Source organism: Podarcis cretensis (assembly GCF_951804945.1).
Source record: "Podarcis cretensis genome assembly, chromosome: 3".
In the NCBI taxonomy this organism is placed as follows: Eukaryota; Metazoa; Chordata; class Lepidosauria; order Squamata; family Lacertidae; genus Podarcis; species Podarcis cretensis.
Window position 1 is genome coordinate 12,442,324 of NC_137172.1, and position 12,861 is coordinate 12,455,184.

Here is a 12,861-nt window from a genome sequence, read left to right on the forward strand (position 1 = left end):
AGAAGTGGCTTAGTCATGCTGGCCACATGAGCCAGAAGCTGTCTGCGGACAAACGCCGGCTCCCTTGGCCTATAGAGTGAGATGAGCGCGCAACCCCAGAGTCGGCCACGACTGGACCTAATGGTCAGGGGTCCTTTTACTGCACCCATATAATGGCTAGCATTGCAGCTCAGCAGCCATTTGGGCCAGGTTATACAGTGAACCAACAAGGGACTAGTAGGAACTGAACTAAAACGTAAACTGGATTTGCAAACCCCAAAATTTAAATAAGTAATCATGGGAAATATGTTCATATGAGTCACCCTTCAAAGTGTAGATCGAAAGAGACCTGAGTAGGATTTAGTCGAATTAGCAGTGAAGAGGCACAAGTTACAAGAAAATATTTGAAGCAGGAATAGCTTGAGCTAGGCATAAACATTGTTCTGCATGGAATGAATGAATTTGGGGTTCTTTAGGGAAATCATTGCTGTTTCAGCCAGAAGACTTACTAGAAGTTAAAGGCTACGGAACCCTGATTGAGAAACAGAAAATGCCAAGCCAGGTAAGGAGGGGAAGATAGCAAACTGACCAGTGCAGTTTGGTTGGAGAGGAAAAGTAAAAGCAGAGAGCTTGTTCTGTTGGAGACAGAAGGCTAAGTGAGGACAGATTTGTTGAAAGAGGAAGGGTGAAAAAATAATGGCCAAGGGGACTTGATCACTGGACACTTGCTTTACCAAGGATAGCGAAACCACAAATTCTCCAGTAAAACAGTTCAGCTACTTGAATGCTACTTATTGCATTCACGTGTCACTCTGACTCCACTTGCAAATATGAGCAAGCAGAAAAGCAGATTAATATAATCAGAGCTGAAGAGGATTTAGGGGACCTTTCTTTTCAAGCTACCAATTGTTTTGCTGTGGGTCCTGGCATAGCAGACCAGTGATGAATGGGCTTGCTCAAGCCAAGATGTTTGTCTCCTTCTTAAACAGCGATGTGCAGGAATAGGATCATTGCTATTTCAGCAGCACCATCTCTCTCACTCACCTCAAAGGGTGGGCATGGTTGGAACTGTACTGAACCTTCCCCCAAACACACACCAATATGTTTAGGTGTAGATTTCCCATTGGCCCATTTTCATTGTAATACTAAGCACGCTATTGAACCCAGCGAGATTTACTTCAGAGTAAGTGGTGCTGGAGGAGACTCTTGGGAGTCCCATGGACTGCAAGAAGATCAAACCTATCCATTCTTAAGGAAATCAGCCCCGAGTGCTCACCGGAAGGACAGATCCTGAAGCTGAGGCTCCATACTTTGGCTACCTCCTGAGAAGAGAAGACTCCCTGGAAAAGACCCTGATGTTGGGTAAGATGGAGGGCACAAGGAGAAGGGGATGACAGAGGACAAGATGCTTGGACAGTGTTCTCAAAGCTACGAACATCAGTTTGACCAAACTGCGGGAGGCAGTGGAAGACAGGAGTGCCTGGCGTGCTGTAGTCCATGGGGTCACAAAGAGTCGGACACGACTAAACGACTAAACAACAACAACAAATAGGCATAGTATTTCACTGTTAGGCTCCCATGGATCCTAGCTTTAATTGTGGAAATTTGGCTGACCTATCGAGAGGGAGTGGAGGTGTCGTTGGATTGGAGAACAGCAGAAGGGATGTGGAACAGAGTTAAGAGCCTCGGACATAAGATCTCCAGGTTGATGGACTGTATGGAGTGGACGGAAGTGTCTGTCAGAGCCCGAGACCGGGGAGAGAAGATGGTGGAAGAAGATTGGAAGATTTAAAGTCTATATATAGAAATATTGTAAAATTAATGAGTGACAGGAAAATGTTGGTATGAATTTTTATGGCCTTAGTAGAAATGCTATAAGGAGTTAAGCTTAAATAAGTATACTAATTTTAATGGAAATAAGATTAAAAATATGTTAAGACATTTATATGATAGAAAATGGAGAAAGATGGAAAGGAATTGCTAAAACAATTAATGGAAGTGGAATACAAAGAGGGAGGTGAGGAGGTCGATGATATAAGGAAATGAAAGTTAGAATATGGAAAAGGTATGATGTATGTTTTTAAATTGTTTTTGTTTTGTTTTGTTTAGTTCATTGTGTTGGGTGATGTGCTGAGGTTGTGTTTTGTATGGTTTATATATTGTATTGTATTGTTTTATTTTTTCTTGCTCTTGTTCTTTTTTTTCTCATTTCTCTCTTTTTCCTTTTTAAAAAGTAATAAATATTATTAAAAAAAAGAAAAAGAAAATATCTGGGTTGTTCCTTCTTTAAGTTCTCCCATTGTCCATTTTGCAGTATTAGCTTATCCTGAGCTGCCCACATTACCTATGCAACTGTTGGAAGCGGGAAACAGATCAGTTTGCTTGGAAAGGTTTGCATGGCGGTCAAGACAGTGAGAGTGGGAGACCTCCAGATTCCTAAACTCTATTTGCCCTTTGAGTTCTGTGCTGGCCTTTCCTTTGAAGCTTACACTGATAACTCTCAGGTTTCACCCTCTCTGATGTCTGCCTCCGTCCCACACCTTCCTTTCAGACACTGAAGTTGTTGAGATGCTGTCCTTTGGATCTCACTCTGAGTCAGTTAGCTAGGACTACAAAACTCTTTTCTATCCAAGAAACATCTGATCCAAGCACAAACTTTCTTTTTTCGTACTAAGTCCCATTCTCAATGCATTACAGTTACGGTTGTGTGCCCCAAACAAGGATTCATTTCAGGATAGTTAGCTCCTTCTGTTGCATACGAACTCAAGCCGTGAACAGTAACTTTGTAAGGTGCCGTTTATATAGATGGCACAGCAGCAACAGAGAGGAGATAGGGAGGTAAAAGCCCTCTTCAAATGAAACACACAGGTGTTTCATCCATGCAAACACCAAGGCTGTGCATCTCTCATGTATAGAGGGCTAGACAGACAGACACTTCCTGTCCACCTGCTCGGCACATTCCATGTTCTCCAGGGCGAGATGAAGCAGCACAGAATGGCTCACTTTCTATATTTTTCTTCAGGGGTGGAGTTGGCTGTGTGAGAGCCCAAGACTTGCACTGGATTATATTCCTTCCTCAAAAGGGGTAAATAAGTTGGTCCAAGCTCCAGTAGGTGCACACTGCCATAGCACCCAAACCCTCTCCCTCTGTCCTCTGTCACCATCAAAAACTGCATGGACGGCATTTCGAAAGGAGCAAATAAACTTAACGTGTGAACATCCATAAAGCAATTTAAGCATTTCTCTTAAAAGTACCTTCTGCACACACAAATGAACCAACTTTACACAAACCAGTTAGTCTCAAGAATTCAAGTAGCGATGCAAAAAAAATATGGGAGCCATTTTGAAAGGTAAGTCACATATCAGCTAGTAGTTAGTATTGTCAATAGCATAAGCGACTTCTGGAAGATGTGGCGGTCCTATCGTTTGTATGCAGCATAAAAGGATCACAAAGAAATCTGATAATAACGTCTGAACAGGGAAATGCTGGAGGTGTTTTTCATGAGACAGGCTAGTGCCCAGGAGGCAACCCTTTTTGTCAGACACAGTAGGCCAACAGAAGAGATACAGCAAAGCACGGTTGGTGGGGTTGCATATATTCTGCAAGGTGTATTAGAGTGGGGCTTAATACTTCATATTTGAGTTGAGGCATGCTTGCCAAAAAAGGACGCCCGTACTGCGTTGGTTGTATTAGAGCAGCCTTTTTCAACCTGTGGGTCCCCAGATGTTGCTGAACTACAACTCCCATCACCCTTAGCTAGCAAGGCCAGTGCTCAGGGATGATGGGAGTTGTAGTCCAACAACATCTGGGGACCCACAGGTTGAGAACCGCTGTATTAGAGAAAGGCAGCAGGGGGAGAGAGCAGAGCAATGAATGTGCTTTGTGCAATTAACTTTCTGTTTAAGGGTCACTTTCCCACTGGTTAGCACAGAGGTTATTTGTTCACCCGGCCATGCAATTCAAAACAGACGGATGCTTAAAACAAGGGATACAAATCAGGTGTTAGTAAAAGGCAAAATGCAAAGGCTTTTTGCAATGCCCCACATATCAGTAACATCAAACAACTGCAGACATCAGAAGTACCATCAACAATATGGCCTGCTTGGTTAAAGCGATTCAAGTCTGGCACATATAAATATCTTTCTCATCCAAGGTACAATTCATTCGTGTCCTAAATATAAAACTGTATGGCTTACAATTGCCCTGGCTTGTCCGGGACAGTCGCGCTACTGACCAAATGGTCCCGTGGTGTGGGAGCACTTCTCTTAGGACTCCCACACCGCGAGACTGTTCCTGTGGCTCCTTTGATAAGTGCCCCACTCCTAAATTAAGCAGACAGAGCAAGTGGCGGAGAGCCAATCAGAGGAGCAAGACAAAGAAGGAAGGGGACGAGAAAGGAGGAGATGGAGGGGAGGGAGAGATAGCAAAACGAGAAGGGAAAGAAGAAAAACGGGGGGGGGGGGAGGAGAGAGAAACATCCATTAATTTTCTCAGTGAAATGCACATACTAAAATCACCGCAGGATTTATATGCCCAGACCCGCCTTGTTAAAACAATCGTTACAATACAAATTTCACTTCTCTCTCTGTTGTAGGGGAAAGCCCTGAATTGGAAGGAAACAACAAAACATTTGGAGAAAGAAGAATCAAGGTCTACAAAGTTTTAGGTAGGCACAAATGAGGTTCAAAACAGCAGCTCTTTAAAAACAATTCGCCATCAACTCCTCAAAATGGACCAGGTAATGGAACTCAACTGTATTTTTTTTCCTTTTTGGGTGCAAAAGCATGACCCAGCCTGGAATGTTTTAAGGTTAAAACCCAAGTGTTTGTGGGGCATATTCAATGTAGCACTATGGCTAAGGTTCCCTCAGGGTAAGGATTTCTCCTTGTGCGACAAAAAATTCTTCCCCTCTCCTCAGCACACTTCCTATGTTGGCTTTGGGTCCCACTGCAACTCTCCAGAGCAGATTTGAAAACAGCATGAGACTTTTTTTTTGGGGGGGGGGGAGCTTTGGCGTTCGTCCACCGCTTCATAAACTGTGCTTTATGAAGGCTTGGAAAATTAAATACAACCCCTAGGCGCCAATACTATTTCTCACAAGTATACAGTTCCTCTGCGCACAAACCACATTGTGCTGAAGATGGAGAGAGCTGGTATCTTGTAGATTTGGTTTGTTTTTAATGCACGAAATTTCTACCCCTCATAGCTGTGACCTATGAGGATCCAAGTCATTTTTCTCTTACTCTACAACCAGAGAGGCCCTCTGTGAAGACACCACCAAAAACTGAAGCAGGCCTTATGAGTCAGGGAAGGGTCTCTTCTATAGTGGCTCCTCAAGTCTAGAAATAACTTTCCTAGGGAGATGTCCATAGCCTGTAAACTTCCTAAAGCATTTTTTTTTTAGTGGGGTTGCTGGGCTAAATTTGCATTCAAATAACTGGTGGCTGGTTGAAAGAATCTATTGGTCTCTGTTACATTTAACTTTGTTGAATATTACTGGATGGGTTTGGTTTGTAACGCCATTTAGATTTGTTGCTAAGGCTTTTTTTTTTTTAAGTAAGCTGTTGCAACAATCTCGTATTGTTAGCCAATTGAGCATGCTGTAAAGCAAGGTAAAAAGTCGTGAGAATAACTGGAAGGTTGCCCCTGGTTTTCCAGGCCTGCGGGAGATCAGGCTGAGCTGGTCTCAGCTGGTCCACGTGTCTAAGAAGAGTCCACCATGGCAGCAGCAAAGGCTTCCAATGGCTTCTCCTTGGCTTCTAATGGTCCAGCAAACACTTTTTGGCAACCAGATGCAGCAGAAACCTAAATTTCAGTCCGCATTGTTGGAGCTGTCTGAATGCTCCTATTGTTTGTAAGAAGGAGGGGAAAGAGAGAGAGAGAGAGAGAGAGAGAGAGAGAGAGAGAGAGACTCCCTCCTTTTCCAGCTTCTGGAAACTCAGCATTTAAAAACCCCAAGGGACAACATGGAAGATATTCTTGGCATCTAGCCGGGATGGCTGCTGCAGGCTCTGGAACTACAGCTGCTGTGGTTTATGAGGATTGGCATGTGTTCCTCCGTATAAGTGGCACATACAAATATTGGCTGGTGAGAAGAGGAGTGGATACAGATGGCAGATGCTTGCAGAGGTGTGAAAAGCAAGACTGTAGTGGTGTGTGGGGAGAGGAGGCTAAGACTCGAGGCCAGAACCTGGGCGTGGGGTGGTCTTCAAGAAAGAATGCATCAAGTCAGGGAAAGAGAGAAGTTGCTTGGCTGGGAGGAAACTAATCTCTTTCAAGAAGGTGGCAAAACACACCTTCCTCCTTCCGAAAGCAGAAACTGAACAGGTTAAACAGCACTGACAAATACGTTTTTGGGTGCAAGGAATTCAAATCTGCTATTATTTTAGTGACTGGGCAATATTTAGCTTGGTTAAGTCTACATCTGACGAAGAAGCACATAAAGGTATTTCAAAAAACCAAAGAATTTTAAAATTATCTTTTTGAAAAATCCAGGTAAGGCTAAATATTAATATTAATATATAACTGCAAACACTTCGCAATCATTTTAATGATTTCTATGCAATTTTACACACATACTACTTACCAAGCAAAACTAAATCATATTCATTTAACAAAGATATCTTTTGAATTCCCAAATCATGTTACAACTTTTTAGAACCCTTCATTTTTGAAAGTTGAAACATTCAGGACAGGCAAGTAGCAGCTTGCTCATTGCTAGCTTCTTGTTATTTTACTCTGTGCAACGTAGTTTCTTATAGGAATCTGGTGACTTTGACAGCCAATGCAGTGGGCAGACAGCTGGATCTGGAGAAGACAAATCTAGAGAAGACAAATCTGGATTCGGCCATAAACCTTATGGAGCAACCTGGGGCCAGCTGCTATGAGACAAAATCGAATTGCTATCAAGCCACACAGAATTGTCTCTGTAGATAAAAGGTATGCAGAAGGGGAACCATGAACATCAACCTAAGTTATCTGAAGAGCGATGGGATACAAATGTTTTAAAAAAGTAATTCTTAGTAGTTTCCAGTAGACTTCTTGAAAATACACGAGTGGCTTCAATTAAAGGATCTCACTGTGTCTCACTGACCTGGTTCACACAGCATGGTAAACCAAGCCAAAAATGTTAGCTGCAACTCGTGGTTCTCAAGGACTAAGCATAGCCTTGATTCCAGGTTCAGATCACATACCAGGTCAAACTTTGGCTTGCCTCAGTGTGGCTCAGGAGTTTTTAAAAACAAAACAGGGTGGAGTAGAGCAGCTGCTAATGCGTCTTGGGGAGTCCACCCATTTGAGCAATCCCAGTAAGCCGTAGTTCGGCTTGCCACGTTGCACGAACCAAGCCACTGCAAAGGGCTCTGCAAATGGATTAACACACTTTTCAGTTTAGGATGTGCTGACATTTCCAGGACACAGAACACACAGTACCAATAGTGTAAGACAAGTGAGACCTGGAACAAAATATTGCCGTGTATCGCGACGCCTAACAGAAGAACTCCTCGTGCCAGCCAACTAGGCAGCAACCATATCTTTCTCCTGGATTACTATAAACTGCAAAGAGCTCAAAGCAGAGCAACCCAGCTTTCCATTTTTATTTTCCACACACAGCACACTGTCTACTAAGCATACACAGTCATTACTGGGCCATCTGGAGATATATATTTTATTTTATTATCCTTTAGGTTTTTTAAAAATGATTTTTCATAACTGTACACATCCCAGGACTTCTGTGCAGGCTGGGATTCCTCTGGTTCAGCCTCTGAATCGGAATCCCAGGCCATCACAGTTATGGAGGGGAGACTGCGGGGGCAGAGATTCCATCAGGCAAGGCCTCCTTCCACCCACCTTGCCCCACCCTCCAGTCTCTGCTTCTCAATTTGTATTGTATTATTTTATGCACTGTGACTTGCCATTGTTTTTATTGATTATAGTTTAGAAATTATTTATTATAACTGTTAAGAGTGGATTTCTGTTTAATTTTTATATGCTGATATTTAATATTATTCAATGCTATTCTAATGGATTGTTGAATATTACCGTATTTTTCGCTCTATAAGATGCACCTTTTCCCTCCTAAAAAGTAAGGGGAAATGTGTGTGCGTCTTATGGAGCGAATGCAGACTGCGCAGCTATTCCAGAAGCCAGAACAGCAAGAGGGATCGCTGTGCAGTGATCCCTCTCGCTGTTCTAGCTTCTGGCTTAGCCGCACAAAGCCTCTTCAGGGCAGATGGAGCCTTCATCCCAATGCCCTGAAGAGGCTTCGTGCGGCTATCCCAGAAGCCAGAACAGCGATCCCTCTTGCTGTTCTGGCTTCTGGGATTCAGAACATTTATTTATTTTATTTTATTCATTTGTTTTCCTCCTCCAAAAACTCGAAGCGTCTTCCGGTCTCTGGTGCATCTTATAGAGCGAAAAATATGGTACTTTGTGTGATATAAGTTGCTTATTTTAAAGTTACATTTTATTATCACGTTTTTGTATTGGATTAGATTTTCATAAGGTGTACATTCTTTGTTTCTTCAGCTTGCAAACCACCTCCGGTAAGATAGAAAGGCGGTGTACAAATTAAAAGTGGGGAAAAATGGAGCCCATTTCCATGTTGCTCACAGGAAGCAGCAGCAACAGCATGTTATGACTATTATGGTGCCTCTGCGACACCAGAGGGCCTCCTGAGCCAGCTGATAGCGTTTCCATGGAGATCTGACACAGCATTTTAACTGCCTTTTGCTGGCAAGGAAGCTGCCAACGTGAAGGAGAGGATAGAGGAATCGCACGTATCCTGTATTCAAGGAGTAGCAGTGACTGCTCTGCACACATCACAGACAGTACATAAAAACAATGCAGAGAGTGGAGGCCTCTTGCTGCCCTGGAGAAACCGTGCCAGCTAGATCCACGAGTAAACTCTGAATCCTTTGTGCTGTTCCAGCTAAGCAAAACAACTCTAAGCCCCGCTTATTCAACACAAAAGCAGTTTACAGCTGCTTAGCAGCACTGGAGTGGCAAACAGCAGCACCCAAAACGTTCTGCTAAACCTATTATTTTGGCTCGTTGTTTTCTGAGCCTGTTTTCCATAGACCCTGTTGTTGCTTTGCCTTCCTCTCATGTTCAAACAAAAATTAAAAGGCTACCTTTCAAACAGCACGAAGGTACCGATTTTTCATCAAGTAAATACCGATTATTACTTTTTTAAAAAACACCTTCCACAGAATCTGAAAGTAAAATGCACTTGCATCCATACTGTTGTTTAATGCGGACAACAATCTTTCCTGTACCTCCCATTAGTTCTCCATTGCACATATGACGTTCTCCTCCAAATCACAGCCTTTCCACTCGTCCCCCTCCCTCAATCCTGGTTTTATCGTAGCAGGGATACTCCGAAATGGAGAGGGAATGAGAAAATCCAGAGGCAGTTCTTTTAGACATTCTGGTCTCCCAACACATTTAGTCTCACATGGAGAGGAATTTCAAGATCAGGCTTGAAATGTGGTCTTGCTCGTTGACAAGGCTTTCACATGGTGGCAGAAGAGCCAGCCCACTCATGAGGCAGGGGGAGGAAGCTGCCTCAGGTGGCAGAAGCCCAAGAGGCAGCACCTTCGCAGGCACCCTGCCACCTCCACCACCAGTGGAGATGTGGCGCCAGCAACAGCGCTGGCTTCCAGTGAAATTTCACGAAAATATTCTGAGATCTTGACAAAATCGCATGAGACTTTGCAGGAGCCTACTATTGCTGCTGTGCAACCCAGGTAAGGGAGGCTGAGGCGGTGGCAGGACGCCATGCCTCCCTTGAATAAATGCTATCCTTATGTGAAACTGATGAGGTACAGTCACTGTTTGAGGGTGCAATCAGCACCCATGCCTCTTGGATAACCTAAGAATTAGGCTTCAGGTCCTGCCTGCCTTAATGAAGGCAGCCCCCACGACAGTGGGGGGATCGTCGGCAAATGAAAAACAAGGATGACAGAGGGCAAATCATCCTTGCAAATTCCCCCCAGCGACGGGGGGAAGGGGCTTCACTCACAGTTCGTCTCGGTACTTGGCTTTCACTCCGGCATGGAATGCAAGCAGGGAGGCGCTGAGTTCAAAAACAATTTGCCTAGCGAAAACGCTCCTACGCTGCCATTAAGAAGCAGAGGTTCTCTGTTTAATTGGATTTTTAATTGACTTTAATGTACCAGCGCGTGATGGAAAAGGGCTGCAACAACATACTGCGGAATATATCAGCTACATGGATCAAAGGTTTGAACTGAGATAATATTTTCTTCAGTGTGAGGAGTGTGGGGAGAGGGAAGCACACGGTTTGTTTATTCTAAGTTTCTTTTATATATTTATGATTCTGCGACCCTCCCCGGAACGCAAGACAAAAAGATATTTATAAGTGAGGAAGGGACGTTGGAGTAATATTGTTATTAACATGCAGAGATGGAAACTATGTGTGATCTGAAATGAAGAAAGGAGGGTGAGGGGAAGCTGAAGTATGACTGTGTTGGAAAGACAGAGTAATTCCCCTCGCCTCTGCTTAAAAACAACAGACAGGAAAAAGAGACTGAGATTTGTTTGCGTTACTGATGGAATGTAATCTAAAATATAGTTTAATTGGGCCATAAATCTCTAGCTGGAAGGAAAAGAATCTGGGGGCTGTGATAAGAACGCTGCAGAGATTCTGAGTGTTGGAAAGGAATATTAAATGTTCAGCGGGTTCAAAAATTGCCCACCTTTTCCTAGGCTTAGGGGTAAATGGCAAAGATCTGTGACATGTTTTACTAGTGAGACAGAATGGTTTCTATCAGACTGTCGCCTGTTCTGAGACATTGAAGCAAGGGATGGAGAGAAACTTCAAGATTCAGTTCTGCCTGAAGCCACAATGGGAGAGAACAACAGCTGGGAAGTAACAGAGACAACACCATATGGACAGAAGGAATATCCATGGACATAAGAGTTTTCACACGCAGGGCAGAATAAAGATAAAAGTCTGAGCTCCTCACCTGAAGCTTTATAAATTTATATATTATAACAACACAAATGGAAATCATTAATTATGTAGCTGTTGACTAAGGGATACTTATTATAACTGAAATGTAACTGACATTAATTAAGATTATGGAACACAGTGATATAAGATCAGGAATGCACCCAAACCACCATGCGGGAACCACTTTAACTAAAATGTATTAATTGGAAGTCAATTGGCAGTTTGATAATTGTATAATTTGGGAATTGTTATTGTTATAATTTGGCTATTATTAGCGGTACATTGGAAAACTAATAAAAAGTGTTTTTTTAAAAAAGATAACATAAGAATTGGACCTAGCAGATAAGATAGCCAGCTCTTGACAGCAACTTTTGTTTTATCAGCTCCATGCTATTTTTATATGCATTACTTCTATAGTTCATGTTATCCTTCAAACCATCCTGCTCCCTGCCTCTGCCTCTTGTAGCAAGCAGGGCTTCTGTTCTGCTGCACATATTGTGGAGAAAGGAAGGTGGGAGAATGGGCTGCTGGAGTAGAGGCTTGTCTCCTGAATAGTGTCTTGATTTCCCCAAGCTATTAAAATAATAGACAAAGTTGCCAGGCCAAACTCTAGCACCCACACTAAGGGAGAACCATAAACTTCACGAGTTGATGAAAAGATCTGCAATGTAACTACACCTAAAAAATTTTTTTAATTAAAAGAAAAATTACTACCCCAAATGCAAACCCAGAACCATGGGGAAAGGTTTTTCTTTTCCACTTTTGTTTGAAAGAAATACATGGTAGCATTCCTAATTATATGGACAATACAGATTGGTGGTACCTGGAATACATTATTTCAGCACAATATGTAGAAAAGCTAGAATTTAGATTTGGTAGATATGGCAGCATCCAAATAAGGGAGATGACAGCTGTAGATTTAAAAACGCAGTACGTATCAGCACCCACAGTGAACTTTAAAGTATACGCAGATGAACATTTAAAAAATGGATGGTTGCAATATAACGCCTTGAAATAAACATGTATCATTGCAAAGAGGAAGTGCATTAGTTTGCAGAGTAACGTGGATGTTTCAATGAAGGCTTTGGAGCTGTGTGGAACAGCAGGCCCCTTGTTCCATCAACAACGAAGAAAAGTAACTGAGCGCCTCCCCATTGCCATACCTTTCCTCCACGGAAACCTCCTTCAGCTGCTGGTGCGGTTTTGTGCCCTCCATCTCACGGATGCTCACAGCGTAGATCTTCGTGGTGTAGTCAATCGCTTTTTCTCTTGCAACGTCACTGTCATAACCTTTGGCAGGTGCAAAATGGAACACAACACTTGTTTAGGTGCTTGCAATATCGTAGTATAGAAATTAATGTGTGCATGGTTCATTAAGCACAAAGCATGATTCCTCATCATCTAAGGAAAAACAAAACAAAAAGCAGGGTGCCCATGGCCAATGCCATGACAGTTTAAAACTTGTAAATATTAGGGTGATCCAAGGTGTTAGAATTCCTGCTCCATGATTACAGTCATGGGATTTTTGCCTTTTACATGACGGTATATGTTTTGACTCCACAGAGTGGGAAGTGATGGAGACAGGATGTTTGTGTTACTGTGTTCCGTGAAGTGGGACTATTGTCCTTTGTTCTTTCTCTTTGCTGTCTGATGCTAGGGAGAGAGGGAGCCATGTTGCAGTGCTCCGTGTGTGTTTATATGTAAATAAAGTAGATTAGCCAAAATGCTGAGTTGCTGAGGTCTGTTACGCAAAGCTGCGAAGACTCTGCGGATCCCTAAGTGTGCCGATGTCTGTTGGCATTGGTCACTGTGATGTTCGGGCTGAAGAAACCTTTGAAGCTCCCGATCGCCCAGGAGGGAGGGAACATGCCAGTTGGGCATGCGTCTCTGCCAGGGTCCTACTCGAGTG

General features: G+C 43.0%; 1 protein-coding gene across 6 annotated transcripts in view; it reads right to left on the reverse strand.

Moving 5' to 3' along the window:
- EML6 (EMAP like 6) overlaps positions 1 to 12,861 on the reverse strand; it is a 170,351-nt gene that overhangs the window by 36,955 nt on the left and 120,535 nt on the right. For 5 of the 6 annotated variants that reach the window (XR_013836564.1, XM_079968387.1, XM_079968386.1 and 2 more), the window contains one exon: positions 12,116 to 12,242. Coding sequence is in view for 5 of the 6 variants with exons in the window: in XM_079968387.1 (XP_079824513.1) it covers positions 12,116 to 12,242 (127 nt within the window). In the remaining variant the exon portion in view is untranslated. Of the gene's footprint in view, positions 1 to 4,176; positions 4,303 to 12,115; positions 12,243 to 12,861 lie in introns of all 6 variants that reach the window. The other variant, XM_079968390.1, reaches the window with a different exon arrangement.